Source organism: Lissotriton helveticus, chromosome 8 (assembly GCF_964261635.1).
Source record: "Lissotriton helveticus chromosome 8, aLisHel1.1, whole genome shotgun sequence".
NCBI classification, from domain to species: domain Eukaryota; kingdom Metazoa; phylum Chordata; class Amphibia; order Caudata; family Salamandridae; genus Lissotriton; species Lissotriton helveticus.
Genome location: NC_136069.1, coordinates 367,184,226 through 367,200,333, shown reverse-complemented (window position 1 = coordinate 367,200,333; position 16,108 = coordinate 367,184,226). Strand labels below are relative to the sequence as shown.

Below are 16,108 nucleotides of genomic sequence, written 5' to 3'. Positions count from 1 at the left end.
GAACCATGTGAGGGTTAGAAAGCAGGCCTAGGGCCTGTAGAACCGCTGGGGCAACCAGGAACCACCCAAGGTAGGGACACAGGAGACCCACAGGGGACGCGTGCAGGGTCTAAACACAGTCGCGAATACCCATTGACTTTCTATGGAGAACAAACAAGTTACAATTTTAAAGATTAAGGGCACTGAGAGGTGAACTACGATGGAACCCTTTAAGACTAGGACACTTCGACAGTCAACACCCACGGGAGCACCGGAGTACTCGTGTTACCTCACCCAGGGAAGGTGTCTGCATAGGTGTCTTTTGGTGTCGGGGTTTTGTCGTAGATTCCAATGGAGAGCTGCGAAGAAATGCTGTAGGCGACCAGAGGAAAAGTGTCCGGGTGGATCTAAGGGTGGATTGGAGATGTGAAGAACCTGAAAGCAGAGGGGACAGAGTCTGGGTCACTAGCCAGTGACCAGGATGGCGACAGGAAGATGCCAGCCAATGTCGGGTGATTTCAGGTGAAAGAGGTGAAGCTTGACTCTTCAGCCACGAGGACCAGGAGGCGTCAACGATGACCAGGAGCTGGATTCGAGCTGTCCCACGAAGGATGTCAAGTGCTGCAGCGTCAGAATCTGGATTGGATCCAACATGCCTTGGCAACAGCAACCCACGCAAGATGACAAGATTGGCTTTGGTTCAGACCAGCAAGGCCTGAGGGACTCCTCCTTTGGAGAGGAGTGAGAGCACGACTGGAGCAACCAGGAAAGCTCAAGGAATCAAAGATTGTCCTTTGTGGGGACCCACTAGCCAAAGGACTAGAGATCGCGAAGGAGCCTCGAGCGGAAATGCACAAAGTGGGCCCACGGAACACTCGTGGAGTTTAGGCCTCTGAGCTTCGGTGCAAAAGGTGCTCAGGGCAGGGGTTTCAAATATCGCAATGCACAACTTCGAGAAATGTCGGGAAGTAGGTGCAGTTTCAAAAATGCAGGATGTCCAGGAGTTCCGGTCTCACGTCTCTCGTGTCCGCTACAGGTCTGAGCTTTGCTGGGATCGCAGGTCAGCGTCAGAGATGTCTGGAAGTCCGTGTCCTATGTCGCAGATTTTTCGGGATCCGGCGGGAGCCTCGAAAATGCAGACCGGCAAAGATGCTTCTTGGTGCCTGTTTGAACAGGGAGGTCACTCCTTGACCTCAAGGGAGATTCTTCCGTCTTCCAGTCGATATGGCATGTCGAAGGTCCAGGATATATGTTGCACGGTTTCGTCCAGGGTAATCTAAAGTCCTAGGGACTTGGTTCCTATACTTATACTAAGTTTAGGGGTTGGACTAACTCTAGGGTCCCACCTATGGGAGGACCTGGGGAGGGGGTGGTTACACCCCTTCCCCTTTGTCAGGTTTCGTGCCAGAGCTGGGGCTGATTCCCCAGCAACCGGTTTGAACTAGGAAATGCATGGAGCACCGGGTGTGCCACAGGCAGTGTTGGAAAAGCATTCACTGAATGCAACCCACACTGCCCCAATACACTTAAGCCTGTCTGGGGAGTTGCTGGCACTTCCCTGGACAGGAAATCCTATTGTCCAGGCCTCCCCTGCCGGAGTTTCGTCCAGCAGCAGGAGGTCAGACTCGTGTCTGTGGCAGCAGCATCCATTTTGTGATGCTGAGGCTCTTTTAAACTTTAACAGGGTATACCAGTGTGTACATGTCTTCTCCCTCTAGAAGGGTGGAATGCTACCCCCGCCGCCAGAACTGGCAGGGGTAGTACTCCAAAGTGTTTGACACATTACATGACATGTTTTGATAAAACCCAACCAAAGTTAGCATTAACCGTGAGGATTATAATGCACTTAAGAGTATATGGTAAGGCTATATCACAGAACAGTTATAAGGAGATGGTTCCGAAAGTTGCAGAGGGGCTCAGCTCATGCTAGGGCACCCTCGCACACAAAACCAAGCACTCTGCCTTCAGGATTGTCAAGGCCTGCCATAGGAGTTACTTATAGGTTAATATGTGTCTATATATATATAGGTATACTATATCTAAGTAAGAGGTGCTTACACCACCTTAACCAGGCTGCAAGTGCAGACCTGTGGTGACATTTTGAAAGGCTGCCCAGGGGTGGCACAATGCATGCTTCAGCCCCAGGTAGGCCTCTGGGGTACCGATGCCCTGGGTACCTAAGGTACCATATACAGGGACTCATAAGGGTGACCCACTAACCAATCTGGTATGTACCTTAAGTACATGGTATCAATTTAGAGAGAGAACAGCTAGGCTGTGGTCCTGAATAGCAGGGCCACAGCCAGACTAAAGTCGAAAAACCAGTGAAACACAGCAAAAAGTGGGGGTAACCATAGAAAGCAGACCCTACTCTCCTAGAATCCGTATCTACAACATTTCACTTGGCTCAAATGTAACTATGAGTGCCCTTAAAGCCGTCCAAACACTCAGAATGATCTCCCCCATCTTGACCTCTATATAATTAACGATTGGATCACCAGTATAAGGCAACACAGCACTCCTTAGTACCAAAGCTATCTATGTTGACAAACGAGAAAACTATCACTTACCTTTAACAGCAGCACGCAATTTCTAGCTTTGATCCACAAATCGTGCATACAATTTCACCACTAAGTGGGTTGACTCAGAAATATCCTCTTAAACAGTGTTTAAAACCTGAGGGTGCCAGCAACAAGTAAACCCAATAATAAAGGCATGGTTGCTCTTTTAGCTACTAAAGTAACACGGGTGCCCACGACTAACAGCACAGGGGAGAGTTGAAACTAGAATAGAGGCCTCATTTAGGGCTCTGAGGGGACAAGAAATTACTTCAATGTCTTGGGGAAAAAACTTTAGATACATAAAATAATCTACTGGCTCAATTTCTTCTAAAATGAGGATATTATGCAGAGAACCGTTAGCAAGAATCTACATTTTAAACCTAGTATGGGGCCGAGGTGAAAGGTAATGCCTCTTTCAGGGTAGAAAAAGCTGGTTGGCCTTTTCCTGAAGTTAGTTAGGAAAAGTCAAAGGGGAGTTTGAGGAATTACTGCCTTCCAATGGGGGAAGGACGAGTCCCTGGTTGGTGTAATGTCGAAATCTTTTGATAAAATGTTCATGCAATCCAGCCATACTACCTAAGTGCATAACATTTAACGTTAGTAGAACTCAAAACATTAGTCCAGAAGAAAATACTTACTTCATTCATTTTAGGGTCATCAGGTGCTTGAGCATCTTTTGTTTGCTTAATATTTTCCACCATTTTTCTGACAAAGGCATGGCTATTGTTTTCATTTTTAGACATCAAGATTTCCAATATGAACCACAGACACCTGAGAAACAAATAAATTCCTTGTTTGCAATTGGGTAATAATAGATAAAATAATCTCAACCACTTATCATAATGCCATTAATTGCCCAAACATTTATATTCATAATGCAAAGACCTGCATTCATGTGATGCAGCAGCACAAGTTACTTACCTTCGGTAACGATATATCTGTAAGAAACAGTAGTTTGTGTTAGATTCCTTACCTTAGAATTTCCCCAGGCGTCAGACTGGATCCGGAAAGTTTTGCGTAGCAGTACCCCTGCGTGTCAGTAGGCGTCGTCTGCGGCTCCGCGTCCGTCGTTGCTGGCACCGGGATGACGTCGTTGGAGTACGTAGACGCCGCCCTCGCGCGCTGACGTCAGTAATTATACACAGCTTTTCCGTACCAGAAATGCATAGCCAAGATAAAAACCGACACTGGTGCCATAAAACTAGGGCCCTCAAAGGGAAGAACCTTAAACCTAGGTATCGGTTCGCAGAACAGGGAGGGTGGGTGAGGCGGTAAGGAATCTAACACTAACTACGGTTTCTTACAGATATATCGTTACCGAAGGTAAGTAACTTGTGCATCTGAAAGAAACAGGTTAGTATTAGATTCCTTACCTTAGAATAGATACCCCAGCAATACCAACCCCAGTGGTGGGTCTGCGAACCAATGATCACACCAGAAAGTCCTGGAGAACAGAACGGCCGAAAAAGCCATCTCTCCGGACTTGGCTGTCCAGGCAATAGTGTCTAGAGAACGTGTGCAGCGAGGCCCATGTAGCTGCCTGACAGATGTCCTGCAAGGGGACTCCCCGACCCAGGGCCGTAGTAGCTGCCGTGGCCCGAGTGGAATAGGCACGCAGCCCCACAGGAGGCTCCTTTTTAGCCAGTGAATAACAAGCCTTTATGCACAAAACGACTAATCGAGAAATGGTTCGTTAGTGCACCGCCCGTCCCTTCTTAGCGCCCACGTAACCAACAAATAGCAGGTCGTCCACCCGGAACTAGCGTGTGCGATCTAGATAGAACGAGAGCGCACGTTTTGGGTCCGGACGGTGGAGTCTCTCTTCCTCTTTCGAGGGATGCGGAGGCGGAAAGAAGGTGGGCAAGGTGATGGACTGCCCGATGTGGAAGGCTGTGACTACTTTGGGCAGGAAAGAGGGACGCGTTCTCAAGACAACTTTGTCTGGATGGACAGAGAGGAAAGGAGGTTGAGAAGATAGAGCCTGGAGCTCACTCACTCTCCTGCCGGAGGTGATGGCAACCAGGAATGCAGTCTTAAGATTTAGAAGACGAGAGGGCAATTGTGAAGTGGCTCGAAAGGAGCGCACATCAAATAAGTCAGAACAAGGTTCAAGTCCCACTGAGGCATCACGAAAGGAACAGGAGGAAACATGTGAGTGATGCCCTTCAAGAATCTATTTACACAGGGGACTTGAAAGAGAAGGCTGATCAGGAAGCCTTAAGAAGGCTGAAATGGCAGAGAGGTAGCCTTTGATAGTGCCCAGAGCAGAGCCCTGCTGGGCAAGAGAAACAAGATAGAGGAGAATCTCTAAAAGGGGGCAGAAAGGGGATCCACAGCCTTTGCTGTGCACCATGCCACAAATTTGTTCCACCTGCAGGCGTATACCGATTTTGTGGAGGGACGCCTGGCTGCCAGAATCACATCACAGACTTTAGGAGGCAAGTCAAATGGCCTCAACTGTCGCCGCTCAATCTCCACGCATGGAGGTGGAGACTGGACAGGTTTGGGTGGAGGACCGTCCCCTGCTGCTGCGACAGAAGGTCCTCCTGAAGACGCAGATGAATCGGGGATCGACTGACATGCTAAGTAGCTCGGGATACCAGTATCTTCGTGCCCAGTCCGGAGCCACAAGGATGACTTGGGCCCGGTCGCGCCTGATCTTCTTCAGCACTCTGGACAGAAGTGGTATAGGCGGAAAGGCGTACAATAGACCGCAGCTCCACTCGCGACGAAAAGCGTCTCCGAGCGAGTGCCGCCTTGGAAATTCCAACGCGCAGAACTGATGACATTGCGCGTTCTCTTCTGTGGCGAATAGATCTAACCAAGGTTCTCCCCACCGCTGAAAGAGACCTTGCGCCACTTCCGAGTTCAGACGCCATTCGTGATTTATCATGCACCGACGGCTGAGCTCGTCCACGCTGGCGTTCAGGGAACCTGCCAGGTGTTGAACCACCAAGGAGACACCCTTGTGTTCCAGCCATTGTCAGAGGCGCAGAGCCTCCTGACAAAGGGTCTAGGACCCCAACCTACCCTGTTTGTTGCAGTACCACATGGGGGTGGTGTTGTCCGTGAACACCTCCACCACACTTCCCGGACAGAGGGAAGGAATGCTTTCAGTGCAAGTCGGATCGCCCGAAGATCCAAAAGGTTGATATGGAGCTGGGACTCTGCCGGAGACCAGAGGCCTCTGATCTCCACCTCTCCCAAGTGGCCACCCCATCCTAGGAGGGACTCATCCATCACAACTGTGAGCTCCGGTTGGGGAAGAGAGAGGGATCTGCATTGACCCAATCGCGATTCGTGAGCCACCACTGCAATTGTCGTGCAGTGCCCTCCGAGATCTGGACGTGGTCGGACAGGTAGCCCTAATGCTGTGCCCACTGGACCTTCAGGTCCCACTGCAGAGCCCGCATATGCCATCTGGCATGTTGCACTAGCAGGATGCAGGAGGCCATAAGGCCCAGGAGCCGGAGGGTCATCCTGACTGAAACCCGGGATAGAGGCTGAAAGATCGGAATCATATACTGAATATCCTGACTCGCTGCTCGGGAGGATAAACTCGCAACCGGTCAAATCCAGAACCACTCCGATGAAGGAGAGCTTCCGGGAGGCACTCAGGTACGACTTCGGCACATTGATGGAAAACCCCAGTAAATGCAGGAGGTCGGCCGTAGTTTGGAGATGGATGACAACTGCTTGGAGCGAGCCCGCCTTCAACAACCAGTCATCGAGGTAGGGAAAGACTGACACCCCTGACCAGCGCAGATGAGCTGCGATCACCGCCATCACTTTCGTGAACACCTGAGGGGCGCTGGTAAGGCCGAAGGGGAGCGCGGCAAATTGAAAATGCTCCTGGCCTACCGTGAACCGCAGGTAACGCCGGTGGGCCGACAGGACGGGGATGAAAGAATATGCCTCCTGCAAGTCCAACGCTACCATCCAGTCTCCAGGGTCGAGGGCAGCCAAGACCTGAGCCAGAGTCAACATCTTGAAATTCTCCTTCCGGAGGAAGCGACTGACGTTCCCGAGGCCCAAGATTGTCCTTCTTGGGGACCAAAAAATAGTGGGAATAACAACCATGTCCTACTTCGGGCCCAGGAACGCGCTCGATGGCCCCCTTGGCCAAGAGGGCCATGACTTGTTGGAGAAGCGCAAAGTGATCCCCCGACATGCAGTGGAACTGAGGTGGGATGGCTGGGGTTAGACTCAAAGGGGAGGGATTAACCCGTCATGACGAGTTGCAGCACCCACTTGTTGGAGGTGACAGAACACCAGTGGGGGAGGTGATGACGAATCCTGACGCCCACTGGTGTGGGGTGCACCCCAAAGCTCGGACTAGGAAGGCTTTGAGGCAGATGCAGCGGGAGCGGAGGTGGACTGACCCGTCCGCTGGCCCCCTGTGCCGCCACAGCGGCCTCCACGCCCAAGGCTGCGCTGAGTTTGGTTCTGCGCAGGCTTCTGACTGAATGAGGGGGCCGGGGCGCCCCTTCTGTGGCCAAGAAAGGAACGAAAGGTAGATGTGGCTGGGCGTGTGGTGGAGAGACCCAAGGACTTGGCCATAGCCCGAGAGTCCTTGAAACGCTCCAGCGCACTGTCTGCCTTATCGCCAAACAGCAGAGTACCATCAAAAGGAATGTCCATGAGGGAAATATGGACATCCCCCAAAAACCCAGTGTACCGCAGCCAGGCATGGCGACGTAGGGACACTGTCGTGGAGATTGCTCTCCCTAAAGAATCCGCTGTGTCCAGGCCACACCGAATGACAAACTTAGCAGCATCCTTTCCCTCCGCCACCGCCTGGGAAAGTACAGCCCGAACCTCTCAGACACTGGGGCAGTGTCTCCGCCACTGTGTCCCACACAGCGTGAGAGTAGCGGCCCAAATGCATGAAGCGTTGACTGACCACTGCCCCAAGCTGGCAGAGAAAAATAGCCTCTTGCCAAACTGCTCCAGCTTTTAGATTTCTTATCCTGTGGGGAGGTAGGGAACGCACTCTGAGAAGTGGAGGCCTGAATGACCAGGCTCTCCGGAGTGGGATGATTTGTCAGAAAGGCCGGGTCACCCGGTGCAGGGCGATGACGCCTGGCGACATTCTTATCCACAGGGGCCCCTGTGGCTGGCCACGACCGCGTGCCCAGTTAGACGTCAGTGAGGGCGTCATTAACTGGCAGCAGGGGTTCCATGAAGTGGACGCCGTCTGGAGCACTTCAGTGAGGAGATTAGTCTTTAGGGCCACCGTAGGGAGATCAAGGTTGAGGACCTCAGCAGCCCGACTGAGTACCATCGTGTAAGAAGCGCCCTCCTCCATGGGAGGTGGAGGAGAGGAAAACCCCGGGTCAGAGGAGACATCAAGGCAGCTCGCCTCCTCATACTCGTCCGCCCAATCTTGCTCAGTCACACTGACGAGCAAGAGGGTCCTCGGACCCCTCCCAGTCGACGTCCACCTCATGTGGGACAGACTGCGGCAGCAGGGCAGGGACCAGGGAAGGAACAAACAGGGCGGGGAACGCCGCGGGACGGGGCCAAACCGACACCGTGTCCCAATGCGGATCCCAGGTAGGGACAAAATTGTCCTGGAACCTGGGCAGGGGAGGAACAAATGGCATCCACTGCGGCGCCGGAGGCGGCGCCGAGTGTGGCGCTGGGGCCGGAGCCGACAGCGCGGGACCTTGTGGCGCTGTGGTCGCCCGACAGGATCCTGACATGGGACCGCAGGCCCAAGGGCCCGCCGGCGGGAGCCCAATGCCTAAACAGGCGGTCCATGGCAGCAAGAAATTCTTCCACCTGTGCGGGAGTCGCCAGCGGACCCGGGTAAGGAGGGTAGGCCGCGGGACTCCCGGGCTCTGAAGGAGCCACAGGGGCAGAACCCCCTGTCCCCCTCGTCCAAATCCGGGGACTGACGGGGGACGGACGTCGGAAAGCGACAACGCTTCTTCGACTTCTTTTTGTGTTGTCTCTTACCCGAATCCGAAGGTGAAGACTTGGGGCCCGTGGAGGAATGATGGTGGCCCGGCGAGTGTTCTCTGGAGTGGCCCCTGGACTGTGAACGGCACTGGGACGAGTGTCGGACCCCAAGCAGCTTCCGGCGCAGCCCCTCAAGGCCTTCGGGCCATGGCCAGACAGTCCATACATGACCGGGAGTCGTGGTCGCTCTCCAGGCAGTAGAAACAGACGTCTTGGGGTCCCGCCACCGGCATATTGCGACGGCAGGCCCCACAAGACTTAAAACCAGGCATCCTTACGTGCACCAGAGTAGACAAAAGTCTCAAAAAGATAGTCAAAAAGTGACTAAGGTACGTGCTCTAACCGGATTTGCGCTTACTGGGGCGGAAAAATAAAGAACTGACGTCAGCGCGCATGGGCAGCGCCTAAGCAGTCTCCGTGACGTTCGCAGCGATTACGACGCCAGCGACGGACGCGGAGCCGCACGACGCCACCTACCAACGCGCAGGGGTACTGCTGAACTCTCCGGATCCAGTCTGACGCCTGGGGATATTCTAAGGTAAGGAATCTATCACTAACGTGTCTCTTTCAGATTTTTAGGTACAGTCTAGTATTGTTTGCATATTGATAGATCTTGAAATTGTCTGAGTAAGGATCCAATAAGGTACCATGTAGAAAATTCAAGATGAGGTGAAAGAGGATTGATTCTTGTGGAACTCTGCAGGAGACAAAGTGTTCCTAGAATTATACATCGTTATCTGCACAAACTATTGCTGGTTGCCGAGGTAGGAGCTGATCCACTGCAGGCCTGTGTCAGAGAGGACCAAGCATGTTTTAAAGGTGAGAATCCATGCATGATGGTCAACTGCTGTGGAGATGTTGAGCAGAAACATGAGGTATGGGTTATTTCTGTTACTGGTTTGGATGGGGTCCTTGAATACTTGAAAAGATCACTCCGTGCTGTAGCATGGTTTACATCAGACTCATCCTATAGAAGACTGTTTCTTGTTGATCTGCTCTTTTCTTATGATGGAAATTGCGGTCACTACGATTTTTCTTAAGAAGGATACTTGGGTGATGGGACAAAAACTGGAGAGATTGTGTAGGTTAATAGTTGGTTTCTCCACCACAGGGAGGATCTGTCCCATTTTAATTGCATCTTGCAAGGTTCCTAGGCTGTGGGAAAATTTACAATGGTGAAGAGGAGTAAAGTAATTTCTCCAAAGAGATTTGATCACTAGCAATAATAAAACAGAGTCTGCAAAACAGGTCACCTCGAGGGAGTTCATAATATTGGTGGTTGTAGATGTCAACAGGAGTTGAAAGCGGTACATTTAAGGGTTACCATTGTTACTGTCATGGGATAAGATTGTTGTTAATGGTGATTCTGCAAGTCTATTTATGCAGTGTTCACCAGCCTTAAAAAGTAGTGTGTGGTGGTGTTGGTGGAGGTCTGAGAATAGAGAGGGGGCAGAGCTTGGCCTCGGCGAAGTTGGGAGATCTTTGATTTGCATGGCCGCTCCTGCAAGTCATAAGTACTAGACTTCTTGGCCCGATTTAGTTTAAAAAAAATTAAATTACAGTCACAATGCTGTAGAGTCAATATACTTTGAAATTGGGAAGCAACCACCAGTTGTGTAGCCCCCATCCTGGGAGAGATCAACCACCAGCCGCAGCAGAGCGTATTGACTTTAGGTACTATGCCGTTCTAACATCCCTGTAAGCAGCACCTGAGGAAATTCTTACTTGCAGAGGTGTTGGTGCTGCCACTCTCACCCAACTGTGGTAAACAGCCTCTACTAGAGCTAGAAGAGTAGGCTCAAACCTTCCACCTATGGCAGGCGCGGAGGGTGGTTTTTGCCGCAAGAACCTGCAGGAACTCAGGTAGTGTCTCTGCCGGACTGTGGGCGGGGCAGAGGAGAGCCCCATGTGTGTCCCCGCAGCTGGGAGTGAGGGGCAGGAAAGTTGCTACTGGATGGAAGAGCTGTGACAGTTCTCTCCCCTCCCTAACCTCGAGCGTGTGTACCGCGTGGGGACGAAGAAGCAGCAGGAAGTCAGGCATCTGGCCTGGTTGCGGATGAGTCTCTAGCTGGGGACGTCGTGTCAACAGGCGCTGATGAAGAGGAGAAAGCCTTACTGTGGGTGGGGCTCCCATATGAAGAGGGAGAGAGCCCCGCGTGTCGTCAGGGCCTGGTGTCAATGGAGCATGTGGCAGGAAGTTAACTGCAGCCACAGGAATTCAGGCATCTGGCCTGGTTGTGGGCGAGTTTCTTGCTGGGCACGATGCGTCAGCAGGAGCTGACGAAGAGGCAGGAAGCCAGGCACCTGACTGTGGGCGGGGCTCCCATACGGAGAGGGAGAGCCCCGTGTGGTTCCGGCTGCACTGGTGAGTTTTGGGGGTGCCCCTTTCCACGGAGCAAGCAGCACTGTTGTTTTCCGGCCTGAGGGGCCATTGGATGTCGTCCCTCGATGCTGTCCTAGCACCAACGTAATTCCCTCATCTGCCTACACCATCACAGCTGGGCAGCTTGGTCGCGGGCAGCTGCCTGCTTAGGTGCTCGTGGGAGGCAGGGACAGGGTGTGTGTGTGTGTGCTCAACCCCCATATTTGGTGAACAAAGCTCTGGGGGCATTTGTACTCGGCAGCGGGGGTCCCCAACGGCATGGTATGCTTCGGGGGCACCCAATCGTTATGAGTGAAACATGCCTAGGGGCACAGTGACTTCCACATTCCTTGGTGTAGACCGGCAGGTAGCCCGGAGCCTACGTGGGGGAGGCAAAGGACTGTGTAATCTTTAATAAGTGTGCAGGTGTGCTCTTGGTATGGTAAAGTGTTTTTACCCAATTCTACCTCACTCTACTTGCCACAGATTTATGCCTGGATGTGCTACAGGCAGTCTGTGGGCTAATGCGCACCGTAATGACGTGTACAAATTACAAGTGCTCATTGCTGATGATGTCGTGTATGTATAACCTACTGTGATGCTCACGCCTAGGAGGTACATGTTAGGGGTACTAAAAGTGTTCACTTTGGTTCACTATTTATTTTTTATATATCTTTGTATTAAACCTTCTGGTCACAACTTTACATAGACACAGCAGAGTCAATAGAACAATCATGGAGACTTAAGAGTTGCATAGTACTGCACTCCAATTGCAGTGAGACATGAAAGTTGGTATGATTACGGTGATGTTGGATAGTCTAGGGAAGGAAGGACAGGGGATCACATATATTCCCACAATACACATTCCATTTACCCCATATAGCAATCCATTTCTGGGGGCACCCACGTGCAACAGGCAGTTTTTCCCCTCACCATACACCAGTCCATATCCTCCTTCCAGGCTGCGAGCGTCGGCGGTGTTGCTGCACCCCACAGGCGTGCAATGTTCCTTTTTGCTACCGTTTGACTCAAAGTTGCTCATATTTTGTCCTTACTGTTTAGTTCTGTGGGTTACAACACGTTCAGGAGACACCTCTTGGCTTCAGGCCTGATCACAATTGTCAATACCTCACTCATACACTTGTGTACCTTCCTCCAGTAGTCCTCAATCAACCCAAAGTCCCATAGAATGTGTAGAAAGGAGCCCTCTAAGCCACACTGTCTCCTGCACAGCCAATCAGTCGTTGTCCCCATTTGTACCAATCTGTGCCCAGAGATATATATTCTGTGAAGTATTTTTAGTTGAATGAGGCGCAGCTGGACGAAATCACGACCTCCAGAGGGGAGGCCACTTCCTCCTGCCATTCTTCGCCATCCAGCTCTAGCCCGTCCCTCTCCCATCGCTCTCCTAGAGGTACACGAGGATCTGGAGTGTTATTGATGAGTTTTTTATATGTAAGGGAGATGACTTTATCTGGTAGGTACCAGTCAAGCAGCCTGTTCTCCAGTGGGGTGTATTCTGGGGGAGAGGACCCATAAGGGAGGATAGACTGAGGGGCGTGTCTGACCTGCAGGTACCTGAAATATTCTGTGTCAGCTAGTTGATGTGTTTGCTGGAGCGTTGCTATTCTCCGATCCGTGACAACCCAATGAGATCCCACTTATTGAACCCTTTGGTCCACCCCCCCGGGTGCCTAGTTGTTCGGCGTCTCACAGCGGAGTAGCCAGTGTGAGTTTTCGGTCCCAGCCTAAACCACGGTTTACTGTGTGCCAGACCTGGACCGAATGATAGGTTGGTACCGTTAATGAATACCTGCGGGGTCTGGAGTATAGTGCTCTGCTGAAGTTCCTGCCAGGAGTAGCCATCTGTCCATCCTGTATCCAGGATCGTCACTGAGACGATAGGTATAGTCGTTCAACGCTGACAAATTAGCCGCCCAATAGTACTTCTTGATATCAGGGAGTCCTATAGCTCTGTCATACCACCCCAATGTGAGTTTGAGAAGTGCTATTCGGGGTCTACCGCCCCATAGGAGGTCTCTCTGCTTGCCCTCTATGTCTTTGAAGAACCTAGTCGGTACTGGGTCTGGGGAGTTCTGCAGGGCATATAGAAAGCACGGGAGGGACATCATTTTGAAGAGTGCAGCTCTTCCAAGCAGTGACAGCGGCAGCGCCTTACAGGTCGCGATGTCTCGCCGCAATCTTTGTAGTGGGGGGAGGATATTGCACTCATACCGACGTTTGGTGTCGGAGGTAATGAAGATGCCTAGATACTTGAAATCCCGAGGTGGGGAGGGAGGGTCTCCGTGTAGAACGTAGAGCAGTGCCTTACTCCAGTTAATTTTATACCCAGAGTTTTCCCCAAAGCTAGTGAAAATGTCCAGGACAATACGAACCGATTTCTGGGGAGAGGCGAGGTATAGGAGAACGTCGTCTGTGTACGAGGAGATGCTGTCTTCCAACCCCTCCGTCCATTTGAGTCCCCTAATGGATGGGTCTCTACGTATCCAGGCCGCTAACAGTTCATGGGATAGAACAAAGAGCAAGCGGGAGAGCGAACAGCCCTGCTGAGACCCTCGGTTAAGGGTGAATGCAGCCAACATCTTGTTATTAACTACAACTTGTGCCAGTGGGTCCGAGTAGAGGTTTTTAACCCATCCAATGAAGCCAGGGCCGAAGCACAGTTTCTTGTGGACTGCGAATAAGAAAGGCCATTCGATAGCATCAAACGCCATAGTCGAGTCCAGTGACACCACGATCGCTTCTTCCCTGATTGTGGCCAGTCGCACCCGTACACTGTGCAATCGACACAAATTTAAGGCTGTGTTTCGATGCAGCAGCAAGCTGGATTGGTCAGGGTGCACTAACCTGGTTTAGCTGGGTTCCCAATAGCTTAGCTCGGATTTTTGATTTCGCATTTGAAAGGGAAATGGGCCTATAGGATGAACATTCGGTTTTCCTTCCGTGTGTATGGTGACTAACGTTGCTATTCTTTGGTCACGTGGAAGTTAACCTCAATCTAAACTCGCCATGAACATGTTTTAAGGAGGGGTGCAAGTTTGTCAGGTTTAAGCTTTTACAGCTCAATGGGTATTCCATTAGGACCCAGGGCTTTCCCTGGCCGGAGGTTACTAATCGCCTGAGCTATTTCATCATTTGTTAGGGCACTGTCCAATGTTTGCCGTTCTTTGGCTTGAAGGGTAGGCAAGGCGATATCCGCCAGGAGTGCTGTTGAGTCCTCCTCCGGTAAGAGCCGCACTGGTAGACCACTTTGTAGTGATCTGCGAATGCGTTGGCTATATCCTGGGGATCTGTTTGTACATCACCCGCGTGACTTTTGAGTTCAGTCTACCCATGGAATTAATTTGCCAGTTTTGTCTCCCTGGTCATATAGTCTGCCAAGCCTGTCTCTCGCAAAGGTTTTTCCATGTCTGTTGTGACGGCCTTGTACTCAGTTCTTTTCAGCAGTAAGTGGAAATGGCTATCCTGGGTCTCCCCTGCACCTGCTTCTTCCTCCAGGTGAAGGAGATCACTTTCGAGGCGAACCAGGTCTTTAAATTTTTCTTTATGGGCACCGTCAATGGCCGACAGTGCTTGCCCCCTGATTACTGTTTTGAATGCCTCCCGGAGAGTTGAGGGAGAGTCGACCGACCCCTCGTTTTCCTGGTAGTAGTGGTCAATGGCGAGTGTGATTTCAGTTTTAACTACGGGATTGCATAGGTACCATGCGTTGATAGGAGCTACACTGCCCACGCTCTTGTCACTCATTGCCAAGAGCATCCATATTGGGAGTGATCAGATATCCCTCTTGCCATGTGTCGTATTTCACGCACTGTCGCCATTTGAGACACCGGCATGAGCAAGTTGTCTATTCTGGAGAAGGTGCGATGTGCGCCCGAATAAAGTGTATCATCTGCCTTTCAGGGTGACATGTCCTCCAGAGATCCGTGAGACCCATTGCTTCTAGGAAGTTTGTGAGCCAGCTACCAGCAGTGCCAATGTCCCAGGGCGGAGAATGACTCAGCCAGCCCAAGACCACTGAATTGAAGTCCCCACCCACCATCAATTGGCCCTCCAGGAGGGAGAGCATGAAAGTCCCTAGGTCCCTAAAGGTCTGGCTCTGTAAGCCCGGTGGCACATAGACCGTTACCACTGTAAGAGTGCGCTCCTCCCATTGTCACGAGACCACAGAGTAACGTCCCAGTTCGTCAGCCCAGGTGTGCTGTATGCTAAATGGGAAGGATTGTTTAAGGAGAATGCCAACCCCTTGTGATCCTGAAGTGAAACCGGACTGGGCAACCCGTTTGTACCCCCATCTGTTTAAAGCCTGACAGGTGTTTGCAACTAGGTGTGTCTCTTGTAGCAGCACTAAGTCGGGGGAGTGTTGTTTAATGTATTTGAGCACGATGCTCCGTTTTACCTTGTCCTCGAGCCCGTTGACGTTCCAACTCAGGTGCTTAAGGCTCTTGTCCCAGTGCGTACTCATTTAAAGTAAGGCGGCGTGTGTTAATCGTTTGCAGAATGTAACTCAGTCCTAGCAATCAGAGTTGTGTGCATCGTGACCATCCAATCCCATCCAAACAACCCCCTTCCATGGGTCCCAATGAAAAAGAAAAGACAACCAGTAATAAGAAAACCCCATAAACTGTCCCCTCCTTCCCTGCTATCCTGCTGTGTAGGTTCAAAACTACCCACATCCCCAACTAGCAGAGTGCCTGTCGTCCAATTTACTTGTCAACTGTTACAGGGGCGGTTGGGTGGCACCACCTCAGGCCCCCCGGGCCCGACCTCAGCCCTCACTAGGAAAGTGGCATTATGATACGTTATCGGTCCTCCAGTGCCCACCCTGCTTAGTGGGTGCCATCCCCTTGGCAAAGATGATACATTATACATTACTGAACGTTGCAATGAGTCCCTGAGTCTGATGTCGGGTGAGAGGAGTTCATTCTCCACTGCCCTCCAAGGTCGACTGGCTCATGGATCACGATCGCATACTTCTCTTGCCTGGTTCCGCTCGACCGTCTAGGGAGCTCGGTGGACTCACTCGGGTAGCTCTCCAGCTATCTGTGGTTTTTGATCTCACCTACCGTGCGTTCCCTTCATCTAGCCACGCTTGCACCTCCGACAGAATCGTGAAGAAACATGATTTACCATCTGCTATAACTTTGATCTTTGCTGGAAAAAACATCATATAGATGATGCCCTTGTCTCTGAGCGCTCGTTTCACCCAGTCAAAGGAACG

At 51.5% G+C, this 16,108-nt stretch overlaps 1 protein-coding gene across 2 annotated transcripts in view; it reads right to left on the bottom strand.

Annotated features, from left to right (window-relative positions):
• Window positions 1-16,108, bottom strand: part of PDS5B (PDS5 cohesin associated factor B) — a 772,752-nt gene that overhangs the window by 217,853 nt on the left and 538,791 nt on the right. For both annotated transcript variants that reach the window (XM_078657163.1, XM_078657161.1), the window contains exon 27: window positions 3,179-3,311. In XM_078657163.1, the coding sequence (XP_078513289.1) occupies window positions 3,179-3,311 (133 nt within the window). The remainder of the gene's footprint in view (window positions 1-3,178; window positions 3,312-16,108) is intronic.